We start from the raw sequence: 18,995 nt of genomic DNA on the forward strand, positions 1-18,995 counted from the left end.
TTTCCAGGCTATTTTCTGAATAAGAAATAGATGTCGGCTAGTCTTCTGTTGAATACTAATTGGCCTTTTCACAGAATGAGACATTCATAGAGTGTACCCAAATGACAGACTAAGTTTAGTTCCCCCTAATTATCTGTGTGGAGATTGGTGCAATAATTTATTCTTGCATATTTATTGTCTGTGTGGGAGCTAGTGAAAGAATATGTCGTCTGGAAAGGTGTCAGTTGTGTTGGCAGTGTTAATTATAGCAAAGGACATGTGTACAAAGTGTAGATGTGTGTGTCAATGTTGATTGACACTCACATCACTCTCAAAGTTCCAGATTATTTACTAAGATGTCACTGTGCATACATCTTTTTAGAACCAAGCATTTTTTTTACTGTTTGTTTTGTGTTGACACATCACAATGCCTTGAATTTTATTTTATTTTTTTTACAGTGAGATGCTTAATAATTTATTGCAAAAGGTTTTATCAGCATTTACTCTTATAACAAAGCACACAAACCTCAGATGTGAGGTTTAACCTACAGCTCTGTCCTTGAACTTTTAGTTACTGATTTGGGCAATTGGATAAACACAAACCAAAATCAACTACACAAGTACACTTTCACAAGTAAAACTCTGATTACCAACATAATTTGGAGCAAGCTAGACTTCATATAGCTTGCATTGAACAGATGTCTTTTTTTTCTTCTTTTTTTTCTCAGCACTCTTCAATAAAAGTTAGATTTGTGGAACGCACAAATAATATTTGGCCTCTCAGCAGATTCTCCCACTGGAGCCGTTGCCTCTGAGTTACTACGAGCCTGTTGGCTGCTTCTCTGATCAATTTTCCCCCTGGCCGACCTGCCAGTTTAGGTGGACGGTCATGTCTCGGTATGATTACGATTGTGCGACACTTCTATCACACTTTTATTTTTGGATGATGGGTTGAACATTGCTCGAGTGACGATCAAAGATTAGGATACTGTTTTATAACCTAAATCTATTCTAACGTCGCAACACGTTTGTCCCTGATCTGTCTGTGGTCTTGGACCTTAATGTGCTGTTAAGTTCAATAATTTATTGAACACATTTCTAAGGTTTTCACAGAACAGCTGCAATATAATCAAAATCAATTAGACAAGGACTGAATTTATTGTCCAATTTGGTAATTTCTGAAGTAAGTCTGTTGCACTAGATTTTCTAGGGGTGTCAAGAAAACAAATATGTGCGATTCTCTAAAAAGATTCAGGTTTCTATCGTAGTAACAAATCCTTTCTCTCTCTTTCTCTCTCTCTCTTTCTCTATCTTATACAAACAGACACACTAACAAAAAAAGATAATGCAAAGTGAGAAACCCAAATCATCTTTATTATAATCAACATGCAGGATACAGAAAAAGGAAACAATTTCCAGCTTACAAATTAGACTCTACCACACACGCTTTTCTACCATCCTGAAACTCTTTACAATGTAAGAAGGTTATTAAGAAATTGTTACAATTATCCATTAGTTATTCATTTTCCATTTAGCAAAATCACAAGCAAATCTGTAAAAAAAAGAACCCCAAATGCCCGAGATTACCCCACTGCTTCACACAAATGACAGAGATACTTTATTTCATAACTAGCAAGCGGCTACTCGAGATTGGATATTAGTGGGAGCTGAATTATGCATGCATTCATGCAGTACACTAAATCGAATGCCACCAGTCCCACAAATAACATTTGCAATGCTAATTCTAAGCATTTGGGGGGAGGGGAGGGAGTTTGCAGGCTCATGTTCAGGCTTTTTCCCCTTAAATATTGGGGAACTTTTAGCATTGTGTACTTGCTAGTTATCTAAATAAGGTAGAAGTGTCATTTCTTTCAGTGGGATATGGTCAGACTATGCATGCCGGTTCCGAAGACTGTTAATATTTCTACAAATACATTTTCAATATACAGTATATAGCAATAATTTCCCAAGTGATCCCATTGTGGCCAAACATGCAATAGTCATCAATGGAGTAGTTCAAATTGCTTTACCATAACAAGCTAATTCTCTCAGCTAGACTACTGTATGTTGTATTGATGTGTATATGTATTTGCTTATGTCTCCTTGTGCTTTTAGACATGTATATATTGTACAATATTTGGATGTATTTTATATAACTTATCAGGGGTGTAACAAGATCTGGTTATGAAATCCCACAGGATTAAAACACTTTACTTTCACAATCAGTCAGACTTTGACTTTAGCTTAGTAATTATGGTTGATGCAAGAGTGTTTTTAGTCATTTACGTATGTTTATATTTGTAGTTCTTGAATTGAGTGGTTTCACCCCTGTGCCACAAATACTCCTTGGTTTAATTTGCTCCATTGTCAGAGCCTCTACTGTCTTCAGCCTGCTGCTGGCAGTCTGTTCTTGTCTCCTGAGTTGTGTTATCAAAATCCTTTATTTACTAAGCTCCGTCTGTCCTAGTCTCTGCATCTGGGACCCCAGCAAAACCGAAACATGACATAATTCAGACTGAAGTGAAGCCAGGGATGGAAAGCGCTATCCAGTTTGTATCATTTTGTGACTTTTGTCTTGTCAAGCAAAACCGAGCTATTGTCATGGGCCCTGTACGTTGACCAAGAGCTGCTATTTATGTTTGAGACTGCAACTTTAAAGTAGGAAAGTAAGTCGTTTTTGAGATGAACTGATGCGGTGAACAATCACGGAGACCGTTTGTCGGGCTTGCCGACAACACTGGTTACAAAACCAACGAAGAAGCGTCTGTAGCTTTTTAAATTATTTATCACAAAGCGTTCAGGTACTCAAAAGAACACAGGAACAGTGAGACATGAGATCTGAACAATTTCCTGAAGCATCGTGAGCATCTTAGGCTAACTGTGTGCCAGAACTGATGGCAAAGTTGGGGTTTGTTTCACAGGTTCATTATAGAGCTAAAGTTAGCACCCCGGTCACACTACTGCTTAACTGCCCTGAATTTCAATGGCACCCGAAGATGCACTGCCTAAGGTAAATAATGCTTCCTCTTACATGTTACTCCGTAGAATACGTAATTTGATTTCCAGGTAAACCAGGCAGGCGCAGACTTTTCTAGAGATGTCAAAAAAAAACTCAGCAGCATGGGTGCTGCAGGAGTCACATGCCATGTGTGCCACATATGCAGCACTTCACTGCTACACATTTATTGCTGCAATAACCCATCCATCCATCATCTTCTGCTTAATCCAAGGGCAGGGTAAAGCAGAGAGGTCCAGACTTCCCTCTCCAAAGCCACTTGGGCTAACTTCCTGGTGGGAATCCCAAGGCTTTCCAAGACAGCCGAGAAAACAAAGAACCTCCAGCATGTCCTGGGTCGTCCTCTGGGTCACCACCCGGTAAAACGGACCCGGAACGTGGAACATTTCCCCATGGAGGCATCCAGGAGACATTCTAACCACACAACCAGCGCAAAATCCCAAGAATAATACTAATAAATCTCATGCAACACTACTATCTGATTTATTTGGCTTTTTTTTTTTTCTGGCCACCTAAGGGCATTTATTCTGCACCATAAAATTCATTCGGATCAGCTGAAGGATACTTCAACTATACAATGATGTGATTTCAAAAGTAACAGAGAACTTGTTATCACAGATGGACAATGTGAATTCCACACTCTTGATCCCAGTATACACGCTCTATTCAAAACGGACGCGGATCAAAAGCAACACACTTCGGAAGCATAGCGAGACAAATTAATTAGCTTAATTCCCTCACCTTTTAGACCCGCATGCGATCCAGCACGGCAACATGCACAGCAAAGTAAGAAACCGCATGATCAGCAGTTTGAGGACTATTCAAAGTTTTTAGGAATTACAGACCTCAGTTTAGTATCTCCAGCTTAAAAGCTAAAATACTTTAAGTATTCAATTTGGATTAATTATACTATTATTTCATTATAAAAGCACAAAAAGGAACAAGTTTGTTTATTGCTTTAGTGAAATTATAATCCCCTCCCCCTTTCTGCCCCCTACCAAAAATGAATAAGCATCCATCCCTGCTTTGTCTGGACCCCACTTATCATTGCTGGGTTGTGGAGAGGCTGCTGCCTATTTCCAGCGGTCATTTGATAAGCATAATAACCTCATTATATGGACTGGTCATAGCCGGACTGAATTATTTTAAATTAATTACTTACTGACTCATGGAAGGCAGATTGTTAAAGCAAAAAAAAAAAATTCCTAGACTCCCCCAAGCTACTGCTAAAAAAGGATCATGCTTCCCTTTTGAGAACCCGTTGTTTTTGCATTGCTTTGCGTGGTCTTGTTTCATTAAATGGATGTTTTGTTACACCCCTGTAACTTATATATGTATATGAAAGTGTTACATATACACATGTGCATGTTGTACATCGTCAGGGGCTAAAGGTTCTTGAGGACTCGTAGTCCGATATACACTTAGGTTTGATCCCCTTCGCGTTGTAGTAATCCACCACTTGGTTGGGAACTTCGGCCAAAACACTCTTAGCCAAAGCAGCTGGAGAGGCCTGAAGAAAACGGAGACAAAGACGAGATGTGTTAGAAACATACTCACACACACACACACATCACTATCCACTCTAAGATCTTGAGGGGAAGAATGTCAGCTATACTGTGTGTAGACCACCGAGACTGAAGCGATCCGACAAGATTGTCTGACAGCCTCTAAAATATTCTTGCTTTCCGTTTTTTTTTTTGTTTTGTTTTGGTTTTTTTTGTTCTCTGGTGTCACTTGATTTTTGTGCACAGCACGTGTGTGTGTGCATTTGTTTGTAATACCTTGTGGGGACGATTTTCCTGACATATACTACGTTGTGGGGACCAATTGCTCCTCGTGGGGACCGGAGCCTGGGGAAAACCTGTTTTTGGGTCAGGGGTCAGATTTAGGGCTAAGGTATGAATTGAGTTTTGGTTAGGGTTAGGGTTAGGTATATGATGGTTAGGGTTAGGAAAAGGGTAAAGGTAAGGTTTAGGCTGTAGAAATGAATGGAAGTCAATGGAAAGTCCCCACAAAGATAGCAAAACAAACATGTGTGTGTGTGTTTGTGTGTGTGTGTGTGTGTGTGTGTGCGTGTGTTTGTGTGTGTGTGTGTGTGTGTGTGTGTGTGTGTGTGTGTGTGTGTGTGTGTGTGTGCGTGCGTGTGTTTGTGTGCGTGTGTGTGGGTGTGTGTGTGTTGGGAAAATGGCCCAGAAGAAAAAAAAAAAAGAGGAATTGCATCATATTCTTTGAGCTCCTGTCACCCTTCTGCATAAAAGCGCTGTCTTCACACAACATGAAAGTAAACGATCGCACAAAAACTAAGCCGCAGACTCTGCTTTTGCATGGAATTAATAATGCACAGTACCGAGATGATGTTTGTTCTTGTTTGCTCAACGTATATTGATCTTTAAGTTAACTGGGCTGACAATAGGCCTCTTCTCCAAGAAGGTCATTTTGACAGTAAGCTGCTACTTTGTTTGACCTTGAGAATGTCAGGGTTTTTTTTATTTTCCACTGGCATGTAACAATGTAGAATTAAACAAATCCAGTGCGACATTATCATCATCATCATAATCTCAGCAATGCAACTTTATTATTTTATGCATCATGATTTATTGAGATGTGGGAGCTACTTAGCTGAAAGTTTGTGTTTAAGGGACACAATGGACTCGTCACCAAATACAACCTCTGACTGAGTGAGACGTGTGCAGGTTTAGCTGTCGCTGTCAGAAACAGGCCCATATTTATACAACTCTCAGTGTGTGCACATAGTTTTCAACGCAGCCTCGTACGGAGCAATAAAGTGCAATTTGTCATTTGTCTAGTGAGAAGAAAGGGAAGAACTGAACAGAAATTGGTTTCTCATTGCCGTATCACTGCAGAGTTTTCCTTTATTGTCCCATAGTGACAAAGTGTCCCAGTCGGGAAATCAGGAAGTACAAGCATAAGTGTTGTTTTTCTTCTTCTTCTCCGCCTGATCTGATTTGCAATTTTTTTTTGTCTGCTTTGTATTTATTGCCACCATTTGAATGGGAGGTCACTGATACTGCTGGTGCACACAGTGTAAAAATCTGATGTCTGTGGTGAGACCTAGCAAGTCTAAATCAGCAGCTGGTAACTAGGACTGGATTACTTTAATCTTGACCAACCCTGACTTGATGGCTGGCTGGTCGGATGCTCAAAAGCCTGACTTTTTTTTTCTGGTTGGTGAACACATTATGCCTAGTTGCAGAAAGATCATGCTTAAAAATCAGGAAGTGAGACTTCACCTGTGAGAAACACCTTCAGGTGTTTTTCTCTGATTTATTTTAATTCACATTTATATGTCTAAGAAACATGGCATAGATAAGATTGATGTAAAGTGGCTATCAAAGAAATGTGTTCTTTGCATGAATTTCTTCATTTTTTTTTTTAAACGTGGGATTTTCTTATGTAGCTCACCTGCTCTAGATATTTTTATTTTTCCTCGGACATTCTCTTTGTCCTCGTTCTGTCACATTCTCTTATTTGTAAGTATGCACTGCACAATATGCTCTAATGGTGAGGCACCAGGACTGAACAGAAACTTTAGTTGAAACCTGTTAAGACCTTCAGAATGTAATAAAAGTAAAAATCAAGGGCAAGTTAAAACACTACAAGAGAAGCCTGTTCTGTTTTTTTTTTTTTTTTTTTTTGTATGCAGGTGCTGTTTAAAGAAATCAATTACGGTTGAAAATACAAAAACATTTTGTTCATGTTTAGCTAATAAATGTGTAAAGATATGCTGAAAACACCGAAGAACTTCAGTCACCGTCCCATTTTTCAGTGCTTTCAGGAACACCAGGAATCAAGCAGACAGATTCACATGACTTCTGAATCCTCAAAGTCAGAGAGGCCGCTGCACTCCATCTCACATAATTCCACGAGACAATGCATCATCAAAGAGCCTTCACCCGGGCTTCCTCACCCTCTTCTCCCTCCGTTCCCCTCCTCTCATTTCTAGCCTCCCCCCTCCTCTCTCGTTCCTCCGCTCCTGCTTACCTGTTATCCCCCACTCCGCCTGTCACCCGGCAGCTCCGTCCTCCTAATCCCTTCTGAAAAGAGACGACGGAGCAGAAAATCACCTCTCCACCTCTGTCACACACTCCCTCGCTCTCTTTTGTCTTTAGCTCTGGTCTCCAGCTGACCCCCTCGAATGCCATCTCTAGCGAGCTGTCTCCCTACCTCATCTCCCTCCACAATATTCATCGCCTCACTCCTCCCTGGCCAATTCTCCCTCCTCAAACACTCGGTACATGTTCCCTCTCCTTAACTTGCTGATGCGATGGGATATAATTGCTTAATTTCCCAGCTTGTCACAGGCCAAACTCACCATAACGGACCCCGCCAAATCCATCTGGTCAGAGCCAAGCGAAATTAACGCCGGTGGAGAGGGAAAGACGTAAACACAAATGAACACGAACACACAAACACTCAAGGGAGAGGAGACCTGATGTGCTTTGACGAGACTGGCAAGCATATTACACCCATATTGGGGGGGTGGAGAAATCCCTGTCATTTTAAGTGTAAGCGCAACAAATGTCCTAACTTCAAAAGCTGAGTCTCACAAATATATATATATATATATATATATATATATATATATATATATATATATATATATATATATATATATATATATAAAGTTTGGGTATTTAATTTTCTCCTTACAAAAGTTCCAAATCTAAATTGTTTCTCCACAAACTTTCTGCCAGCAACGGCTTCAAGGAGAAATAAATAACCTGCCCGACCTCTCTCGTCTGATCTTTATCCTTCTTGACTAATTCGCCTCTCCTAACTGGAGAAGAAAAACAATCTATCTTTATAAAAGTCTTTAGGAACTTCTCTGCTTGACAAATAAAAGTGGTTTGTGACCAGGGGGCTGGTTGTGCCATCAGGACGTGCGGGAAGCTTTCCGAAAAGCTGGTCTGCTCAGGTCTGAACACTGGGAATTTTTTTTTTCTTTTTTTACCCCATAGAGAAGCAGCGCTGTCCTAATGGCCACAGGTGCAGAGTGAAATGTCAGTCTGATAGTTTGCCTATTAGGGGTTAGTTTCAAGCAGTGCCTCCGATTTGAAAAATAAGAGGGAAAAAGGAAATTTAAGGAGGGGGAAAAAAAAGTTAGTGAAGGATGTAGTCAAATCCGCCAAATTATCAAATATTTTCAGAGGCGTAGGCAATAAGACAAACGTTATTCCTTCAGTAACATAATAACATATTAGTGGGACTTCTGTGAGTCAAACCTTACAGTTGCTTGATAAAGTGGCAGCGTTTGGTAGGAGTGCGACTGCATGTATTGGTGATGTCCACCTACGTGTTTGAAATCCTTGAAGGGGACAAACTGAACGATGTCCCGGAGGACGGGCTCGCCCTTGGGGGAGCGCAGGATCCCGTCGTCGCCGTCTAGGATCTGCATGTCCGTGAAGTCGGCGTTGCCCACGCCGACGATGATGACCGACATGGGGAGGTGGGAGGCGTGCACGATGGCCTCCCGCGTGTCCGCCATGTCTGTGATGACTCCGTCGGTCAAGATTAGCAGGATGAAGTATTCCTGGTGTGACGAGGTTAAAAAAAAAAAAAGAAGAAAAAAAAAAAGGGAGGAACGAAGCTGATGTTTCGAGAGCGACTTCCTGTCAGCGACTGATTTAAATAAAAGCCATTCTAATCCACCGGAGAGACGGAGGGAAGCAGATGGCATTAATGCAGAGAAAAGTCATGCTCTAAAATTTATAACTGGAATTAAATTAATATCAATCAGCCCTCTTCAAACGCACACACACACACACACACACACACACACACACACACACACACACAACCACGCACATCTCCTTCTTCAGTTTATTACATTTACCTCGTCTTATCCTTTCTGATCTGTCGCTTTTTGTCTTTTTCCTTTCTTCCATTTCTCCTTGTCTTACAATAGTAAAAGGTCACAGCTATAAAAATATATTTCATATTTCATCTGTTCCATTCACTCTCTCACCATGGCCTCTTTGGTGTGCATCTCCTCGGAGGCAGAGGAGGCCACTTTCTGGATGATTGGGGCGATGTTGGTGGGCCCGTACAGCTGGATTTTAGGAAGGCAATTCTGGTAGGCCTCCACCACACCTTGGATCCCTGCAACACAGAACGTATATGTGGGTTCTCACTGCTTTGTTTATTTGTTTCTCCCCACCGCCCCCCCCACCCTTCCACCAGTGTGTAAGTTGCGCACACGACGGCCTCGCAGAGTTGAAGTTCGCATACTTGCAAACGTGTCTGCTAGAATAAATCAGGCTCTCTGTGTGTGTGTGTGTGTGTGTAATTGCGCCACAGGGTGACTGAGCATTTTTCGAAAAGCATTCCCCTCATGGTACGCACAAACACACGACGCGACACACAAACACACCTTCGCAACAGGGACTGCAGCTATGTGCGGAGAGGAGCACGGAAGCCCATTTCACACATACAGATTAGTGTTGTTTCTCTCTGTGTCGTGGAGCCTGAAATACATCCTGCAGCATTCTGACAAACCTCCCAGCTGCATTGGTCTGCGCGTGTGCTAATGTGTGCATGCATGGCCGTGTGTGTGTGTGTGTGTGTGTGTGTGTGTGTGTGTGTGTGTGTGTGTGTGTGAGAAAGACAGGCCTATAGTGCTTTCTGTCTGTTTTGGTGCATCTAAAAGTGAGCAAAGTTATGTGTGTTTGAGTTGCGTTAAATCACCGGCACATTCCGGATTTTCCTCATCAAAGTTCACAGCGAAGTCATGTGAAACCTGCAGGCATGAAAGAGAGGACAGAGGAGAGAGGAGACAGAGGGGAGAGAGGGTCTTCAACAGCTGCGACGAGCCGATCGCTCAGCACAATGTGTCAAGTCCAGTTTACAGGTCTGACGCACAATTTCTGCTTTCATGCTGATCAAAAGTAAGCGGCACCTCCGAAGGAGGCTTAAAATGTAATCTGAACCATCCAGAACTCCCCTTGCTTCGCCGAGTGTACAAGCGTAAAACTCTGGTTTCCTACCTTGAAATCCGGTGGTATCAGAGCTCCGAAACCAAACGCAGGAAACATTTTATCACTGCAACAAAGGAACGACACACAAATTACTGGAAACCAAGAGAGAAAGAGCGAGAGAGAGAGAGAGAGAGAGAGATAGAGAGAGACAATACTATAATAATAATAATATACGATTTTTTAATTAATTTACATTTGCACGTTACATATACAGAATTCAGTGTGCTATTTGGTTTTAGCAGCACATCTAAATAAATAAGCTTACATTGCCTTCAGAGGTAAAATAGATGTTTGCTTTTTTTTTTCTTTTTTTAGAAAACTTTAATAAACAAAGAGCATTAGGAAAACCAAGAAAGACAGTAGACAGGCCAGAAGTAATATACTTGTGAAGAAGTTAAAATTCATGCACTTTACAAATCTTGGCTCTATTATGTTATTGCTATTGGGCGGCAATAACAAAACCGATCAAGTCCAACGAGCCGTAGGGAAAAATCGAAAGCGAACATTTATCCCTACATTTAAAGCGCCATCTGCGCCAGAAAACATAGCCCCCCTAACCACCATCCCCAGCAGTGATGCGTCTTCTTAATGGTACTTTGAGGGAGCTTCTGCCGCCCCACCGAAGCCCAACTAGACAAAACACAGGAAATTATGAGAAATTCTAGGAAGAGATAAAATGCATCGCAGTCCCACACAAAGCATGTTGGCTAATCTTGCTATTCTTAGCAGCGTTCAGCAAGGGGACGCCTACTACACATTTGGGGGTGGCAACCCCCCACTGACGAGGCAAAGCAATAGAAACTTTCTCATTACACAATTGCTAATGCCACCCCGGAGAAGAATGCGTAAGGGCCACATCCAAAACCACCACTAATGTGTGGAAATGCTTTTCTTTTTTTCTTACAGCGGGGATGGAAAAGCTGGTCAGAGTTAATTGGAGTATGGGTGAAGCTAGACACGAGGCAACACTGAAAGAAAATCTGTTGGAGGCTTGAGAGTGGGGCAGAGGTTTTCCTTCCAGCATGACAACAAACCCTCAACACACAGCTGCAAAGAAGTGGTTTAGATCAAAGCATGCTTTGTGTTAGAGTAGATCTAACACAACGCATGAATCCAAATTCAATTAAAAGTCCGTGGCAGTCCTTTAAAATAGGTGTTTACAGATATTCTCCATCCAACATCAAGTCCAACAATGACTTGATGCAATCCGCTGGGTTTCCTTAAATAGAAACTTTTTAAATTACTTTAAGTAATTAACTGAGCATACTGCACTGTTTGATAGTGTGGTTGAATTGAAATGCATATTTTTGTAAAAATGCCTTGAGGTGACATTTGTTGTGAATTGGGGCTACATAAATAAACTGAATTGAATGAAACTGAACTTGGGTTAAATTGCATACAAGAACGGACGGTGTTTGGTTGTTGAAGATTGCTGGAACATTCCTCAAACCCTGGCTGCTGTTTACTGCAATGAAAGGTTGCTCTATAAACTGATAGAATACACATGCATACCAACAAAAAAAAAATCCTACTTTTTTTTTACTTTGTTTAATCTACTTTTTAGTTTCACATCATTTTTAGGGGTTTCTTAGTAGTGGCCAATCATAGACACTGTTTAGCACAAAGTAAAAAAAAAACAAAACTCTGCGTCAAGGATTTTAGATATAAAAGCAAAACACTACAACTGCAAGTTACTTCACCTGTCATAGTCCTGACAGATCTCCCCTACAGCCACCAGGGCTTTGAGGTACTCGTTGGGTTGGTAGGGATGGATGTAATGGAGAGAGCAGCTATTTCTTGGATCCCCATTGGATGCTGTGAAGTCTATGGCCACCTGGGGCAGAATAAAAAAATAAATAAATAAAATAAAAACAGTCACAAAGCACGAGTGAGCACAAACTAGCGATGGAGCGCACAAGTGCAAAATATCAATGACTGTGTCCTGGATGTCTTACTGTGAACTGAATCTGGCAGCCTCCCATGATGTAATCCAGGAAGGAGTACATTTTGATGATCTGTCAGGAGAGATCACTTTAATTAAGGCTGTGGTCATGAATTGTTCATGGGGGTATGAAAAGACAGATAGATAGTGGTTGCTGCCTCGGTGGGAGAAGTGCCTCCCCGACAGGCTCAAACCGGCTTTCCGCATGAATCGTGACAATGAAATATGCAGAGTACAATGAACACATGCTCGCATATTAAGAAAAAAAGTACACCAATGCCATTACATTTATTACCACGAATAGCTGGGTAAGCAACAAGAACTGTGTTTTATCAAAACCGACAAAGAATCAGACTCAGCACGTGCTGACTGGAATGAGACGGAGCGTTTTGGAAGAGGGGAATCGGTTCATTTGACGGCGCCGGCCACGATCTCTGGCACTGCTGGCAAAGATCGCAAACAGCATTGAAAAAAAAAAATATATATCTTGTATTGCAGTAACATAACCACCCTGTAAAGTTTTGAAAAGTCCTATCTTTAATTTAGGTACAATTATTCAATAGAGGGGAAAAATACCAGTAATAAGAAATAGTTTTTTTGCAAAATCTCCAGGGTTATAGAAACCATCACTGTTCATGGCTGGAGCGTTGAGAGAGGACTAAGACAATCTTAGAGGTAGGCTGGATTTGTGACTGACAAAAAAAACTAGTATATTGACATGGTTATATCATATCAATATTTATGTTCTGGGTGACAAAAATGAGACCTTAAGTCCTCCAAAAGCCTACTGAATCACCAAATGTAACGTCTGCAGGCGGTCATGAACTCTCAAAAGGCTCCCAAAGAGCAAACTCTCCATATTTACATTAGTGATATTAGAAGAGAAACATATTTATGTCTGTGTTTGTTTCTCATATAAATTAAGTCTTGTGTGACATAAATAAGGCCTGAAGTCCTCCAAAAGCCCTGTATATACCTCCAAATACCTTGTGGATTTATTTTCCAGCGATCATGTGCAGAACGCTTGTTTTTGTTGAATCCAAATCATTGCACACCGACAGCCAGCAGAAGTTTTGAATAGACACATCTCGGTGTCGCATGCAAGAATCTCTGTACGTGTTGAAAGCTAAACTGAATTGTCCCCCAAAACCATTATTAGACAACAAAAACAAAAAAACAAAAATGACACCACTAAACAGGTGCAACGATAATTTCCAAATATTTTTTCATACGCTTGCACCAGCCAAAGCAACAGTTGGGTCGTTCTGGTAGCTCTGTGGCACCAGCACAAAGATACATTTGGATTGGAGCACTCTCGCGGGCCGCTCCGGGGGAACATTTGGATATCTCCACTCTGCTGACATGTCCTCAGGCCCCACACTGCCTAAGCAGTCCAGATGGGACCCCAGGCAGGATGGAGCAATTCATGAGCCCAGAAAGCGGGGAGAACAGTCGTGGGGGATTGAAAGGTCAAAGAAATATGTTTTCTAGTTACGTCTACTGGGAAGTATGAGGATGCGATAAATGGAAAACAACCAGTAAGTCAATATTATTGTCCATGAATTGGAAGTAATATTAACATGTAGTCTCTAGCATGCTGGGTTTATGACAGTGGAGCAAAATTCACTCCTTTTTTTCCATCTAGTCACTTTACAGTATATTCTATAACACTGACAATAATATTTAAAAATATTTTGTTCAAACTACACAATGACAAGGTTTTACACACAATTTTAGAAAATGGTTGGATTAACGGTTGGAAGAAAAGAATAAAGAGAGAAAAAGATAAATCCAACTTGGGTCCCTTTGAGTGTCATGTAGATTATCTCAGCGTTCCGGAGCGTGCTTGGCTCTGGTCATCCTCTCTATATGAGCCAAAAATGCAAGAAAATCTGCTTGTTCGCCTAATCTGGGCAGCCCGCTACCGACACTGATGCATTCATATGCATCTAAAGCTCTTTTTAGCACGTGTTGCAGAAAGGACACGGTCTTCTCAAAGCAGCATACAATTAGCCAGTAAAATGTGCCAGAAAACAGGGACGCCTCAAGTAAATGTGTGTATAAAAGCACCTGTTGAACATTCCCACAGTTTGTCACGCTACAAACACGCGTTTCGGTGTGTTTTATCGGGATTTTGTGTGCAAGACCAACACAAAATAGTCTCCAACAGTGAAGTAGAAGGAAAAGTATTCATGGTTTTCAAAATTATATAAAAAAAAAAAACAACAAAACTTTAAAAAGTGTAGTGTTTGTATTCAACTTCCCTCAGTCTGCTCTGTTGAATCACTTTTTATTTCAACTCTTTTGGTGTGCCTCAACCAGTTTTAGCATCTAGAGAGTTTTTTTGCCCGTTCTTCTCCGCAAATTAGCTCCAGCTCAGTCAGAGTGGACAGCTTGTCTGGGAAAGTGTCCCTATTGCACGACGCTCCATGTTCCACAGTTGGGTGGATTTGCTCAGGGTGTCGCTTAATGTGACTTTTCTACCACAAAAAAAAAAAAAAAAAAAAAAAAAAAAAGCAACGTATCCATAACATCAAGTTTGTGGATACTGTGGGTAGTTTAAACCGAGATTCTCCTCTGCGAGCCATCGATCTGTACAGCTTGTCCAGAGCTGCCACATGCCTCTTGGCTGCTTCTCTGATGGATGCTCTCCTTGCCCAGCCTGAGTTCAGAAGATGTCCAACTGTGCCACACTCTCTATTTGTGCATGAGGGAAGAAACAAAGCTCTGTGAGATGTTCAATTCCTATTAGATAATTTTATAACTTAACCCTGCTTTTAACTTCTATGTAAATTAATTCCCTCACTTGTCCGCCGTGTTCCTGATCTTTGTGATTCTGTTTATTCTCAAGCAAACCTCGGGAGGCCGTCGCAAATGACAGTTTTCATACTGAGATTAAATTAACCAACTTACTAATTATACACAAGGCAGTGGATTTTAACTATGGGTACCAGAGAAAAAGGGGTTACGTCAAAACGGAAGGCCATGCTTTCCAGATTTTTTTTTTTTTAATAAAAAAAGAAAATCAAAACCACAAATCAGTTTGCTTTCACTTCATAGTTGTACGCTGCTTTGTGTAGGTCTGTCACATTACACCAACCCCCTGCAAAATATCTTATTATATTAAGTTTAAGTGAGAAATTGTGAAGAAAGTATACTTTTGTTAAACAGGGTTGCAATCTTGCCATTATGTTAAGCTCTGAATTACAGGACATTTTAAAGGTACAACAACTAATCACCAAAGCAGTCGTCGCCCTCATCGTTTGTTTCAAAAGAAGCGCACAAACGTCAGAAGATGCCGATCAGGATTATGCTGTGTAAGTTACCTTGCAGTGGTTGAGTATGACGGTTCCAGAGTTTCTGTAATTCTTCTTCTTCATCTGATATTTGGGGTTGATGCATTCCCACTGAATCTGAGAAAAGACAAGAAGAAGGTGGCAGCGGCGGCGGTGGGTGCTTTGCACTCGAGGGTAATTTTAAGGCACTTTCTGGATATTGTTGCACGGGAAATTATTTAAATGCGGCGCGGAGGGAGCGCAGAGGCAGCCGCGCGCCCAATTACATGCAGAGCACATACGAGTCACAGCTTTGATTTTGAGCGTCCATTTTCTTACCTGCTTGCCCTCCTGCTCTGCCCTCATCATCTCCTTATACGTGGTCTGAAACTCTCCAATAAAGTCATGTTTGCCGTTGGAGTCCCAGTCCCAAACCGTGCACTAGCGCAGAAACAAACACACACGCACGCACACACACACACACACACACACAGAGGAACACATGGTAAGAAGAACTGCTACCTGAGCATCCACACATGCACACCACACGTCTGCAAAGAAATGCCATGCTGAATGATTGATGGGGTGGAGTTGGTGGGGGGGCCGTGGAGCAGTGAAATATTAATCTGACGATGCTGAGAGGCTTTAGAGACGGCTTTATGAGTGTCAGGGTTTAGACGTAATAGTTTTTTTTTTTCCTCTCTCTCTCGGAGGAGCCATTTGGCAATATAAACGACGACAATCAAAACGGGGTCAAAGGACAAAGCTTCAACACCTCACGAAGAAGCAATCTGATCATTTCAAAACATGACAAAAGACTTTTATATGTACAGACACGCACAGGCCACTTTATTAGGTACCTTTTTTTTTTCTTACGGTTGCATCAAACGTGAAAGTAACACGGTGGGAAAACAGTTGTCTTGCAAACCCAAAGTCGTGGTTTCCATTACAGCTTTCAGCTGCCACCAGGCACATAACCCAAATCTCCCTACTGATCCGCATATTGGTGTGTTGATGTGCGCGTGTTAGTGAGCATGACTGGGTGAATGGGGCTCTAGTTTGAAGCGCTTCAAGTGGTTTGTATGATTAGGGATTTGCTGCTGTATATAATATTGGTTTATTTGGCATCTTCATGTTGAATAGCTTGTTAATAGAAACAGTGAATCAGACACTCAGTGAAGTTAGCTGTCTAAATAAAAGGAAGATAACTATTTAAAGTTCTAACTTAGCACCAGAATGGTAAACAAAGGGGACTGTCAAAAAAAAAAAAGAAAAGAAAAAAGAAATGGGGAAAAGTACCTTGATTGATGATAGCAATCAGATTAAGCAGGTTTAAGATAATAGAAAGGTGACTCTCTATTAATATCTAGAAATATCATCTTTCTAAGCAGAAAATGCCCAACCTGGAAGCAGAAGGGCCACAGCAACAGAAGATAACATCAGGTCGTCTCACTCCTGTCGGCGAACAAGACACTGAGACCTCAGTTTCCACCGAATTTCGGACAGTTTGTGTAAATGCTGCTTCATCCAAAGAGCCTCAATTTAAGGTACAGCATTAACATCACAAGATCAAAAAGTTGGTGCAAACCTAATGATGGCATGGATCCATCATGGAAGTTGTGGTGTAAGGAACATTTTACTGGCACGCCTTTAGTTCCTCAACTTTTCATTGCTTAAACACTGCAGCCTATTGTTGCTGACCACCTCAATCCCTTTATGGCCAGTTTATGTGTCATGTTATAAAGCTCAAATCTTCTCCTGACGATGATTTCATTGCACACCAGTTGCCTCCAAACTCAAGAGAACTCAATCCCAGTGGAGCGCCTTTGAGACTTGCCTCATTTGGTTGTTATGCCACAAAGAATTAAATGGACAGAATTTATAAAACACCTTTCCAGTCATTCTGATCGCAGCGCTTCATACTGCAGACACATTCGCCCATTCACGCTTACAGATCGGAAGGCGACGTCAGGTTAAGTGCCTTGTCAGGAGGAAGCTGGAATCAATCCCATGACCTTGTGATTGCAAAGTGACTACCACTGAACTACAGTCACCCCACAGTGAAATATTTCTGCAAGGCAAAATGTGACGCAAAGTGGCACACCAGCAAGGTGTACCACGGAAATAATAATAATAATTTGTAAGTGCATATGGGCTTTTCCACTGAGGTACGGTGTTCAATGACATCCTAGAGAGTAGATTTCTGATGTAGCACTTATATCCAGATGATTCCTATGTCTGTTCTGCTGTAGTGGGCTAATTTACTGTAAATCCTGTGACCCTCTTGCCTTTTAGGTCAAACCAGCCACCAGCAATCTGAACCAGTACAACAGTGGTGATTAGAAAACAAGGACCAGCAATAATCCTCTTATTTCCTGTCTCCCACTTAAGCTGTTGAGAGCCTGCACCTGAAGTGCGCATGCCCTTTTTTTTTGTCTTTGTAATTTGTGTTATTTTTTGTGTGTGTGTCTGTGTGTGTTTTTTTTTGTTAGTAATTTCCTTGTAGAAGGGAAGGGGGTGCTTGCTTTTGCAGCCGTGCTTCACTTCAAGAGGCAGAGAGGCTGTGCAAAGGACTAATGAAAAAATGAAGAAGCTCTGTTCCATTCACTGAATACTAACTGGCGGCGAGAGCAAGAGACCAATGAGAGCGGGGAGAGAAGGAAGAGTAGGGAGGTGAAGAAACGAGCAGGAAGAAGTACAAAGGAAGAGGCAGCCAGACTCCACAGAGGAGGGTAATGCATTTATGCATTGGTCACTTAAAGACCCTGGCGAAAGTAAAGTCCTGGACTGAATAGAAATCTCTGCCCTCCCGTTCCTAACCATTGCCGTGATGCTTCAAACAGGTAGCCCTGGAAGCCTGTGGTCGATGGCATCCATGCGCGCGTTTCAGAGTGTGCCAGGCCTTTCTCCTGCTGTCAGGAGCCACGCAGAGTTAAGAAGCCCTTGAATAATTAATGAGCAAGTTCATGTTTATTCATGAGGAGAATAAAAGTTCACAGCTGATGTTGCAGCGTTGCGCGCACACAGCAGCGCAGGCGAGGGAAGGTGAGAGTTTAAGATGACCACTGAGCCCATTAAACAAAACGGACAGCTGCACCGAAACCGAGCCGAGTGCCAAACTGGCAGACCTACTTGAGCATTTTTGCAATGGTACTTTTAATATATATATATATATATATATATATATATATATATATATATATATATATATATATATATATATATATATATATATATATATATATATATATATATATATATATGTATGTATATTTATCTGTGGATTAAAGGTGTTTAAATAGTTGTGTGTGTGCGCCCACGACTCTGGTAGCATCATAGTGTCTTTGTAGCATGTGTCCCTCCCACATGGTACAACTGAGCTGTGAAAAAGGCCTGAATCTAAAAATCGCATTGTGCGTTAGTTTCCTTCAAGCACGAGTCATTGTGTGGTTCAATCTAATTCTACTTTGAAAAAGTCTCAGTAGATAAGAAGAAAGATGGACTGGAGCTGAGAAAGCCTTGAATAACCACACAGCAAAAAGCAGATCTAAGGCAGTCTAGGGTTTGTTGTTTTGGCGTTGTTACACAGAGAAAATAGATCTGGTATGAAAGATAAAATGAAAACTTATGGCCAGTTTTCAACCATTAGAATGATTTCTGATGGGTGGATGTATTATTAGTGTCATAAAACTTTTTAGCGATTCTTAAATTCAAAAACGTTTGAGTCCTTTGTCAGCATTTCTCAAATAGAAAGGGACCAAAAAAAGAGAAAAAGAAAAAGATTGTGG

The 18,995-nt window shown here is 41.2% G+C and overlaps 1 protein-coding gene across 1 annotated transcript in view; it reads right to left on the minus strand.

Moving 5' to 3' along the window:
• Nucleotides 1–3,142: 3,142 nt before the first annotated feature.
• cpne4b (copine IVb) overlaps nt 3,143–18,995 on the minus strand; it is a 28,159-nt gene continuing 12,306 nt past the window's right edge. The window contains exons 7-15 of the mRNA XM_088010200.1: nt 15,547–15,648; nt 15,259–15,345; nt 11,946–12,005; nt 11,691–11,824; nt 10,000–10,054; nt 9,701–9,752; nt 8,982–9,115; nt 8,310–8,546; nt 3,143–4,505 (exon numbers count right to left, since the gene is read on the minus strand). Of these exons, the coding sequence (XP_087866326.1) occupies nt 4,374–4,505; nt 8,310–8,546; nt 8,982–9,115; nt 9,701–9,752; nt 10,000–10,054; nt 11,691–11,824; nt 11,946–12,005; nt 15,259–15,345; nt 15,547–15,648 (993 nt within the window). The 3' untranslated portion in view covers nt 3,143–4,373. The remainder of the gene's footprint in view (nt 4,506–8,309; nt 8,547–8,981; nt 9,116–9,700; nt 9,753–9,999; nt 10,055–11,690; nt 11,825–11,945; nt 12,006–15,258; nt 15,346–15,546; nt 15,649–18,995) is intronic.

Source organism: Poecilia mexicana, unplaced genomic scaffold, assembly GCF_051168715.1.
Source record: "Poecilia mexicana isolate PSO_F unplaced genomic scaffold, ASM5116871v1 scaffold_11, whole genome shotgun sequence".
Classification (NCBI taxonomy): Eukaryota; Metazoa; Chordata; class Actinopteri; order Cyprinodontiformes; family Poeciliidae; genus Poecilia; species Poecilia mexicana.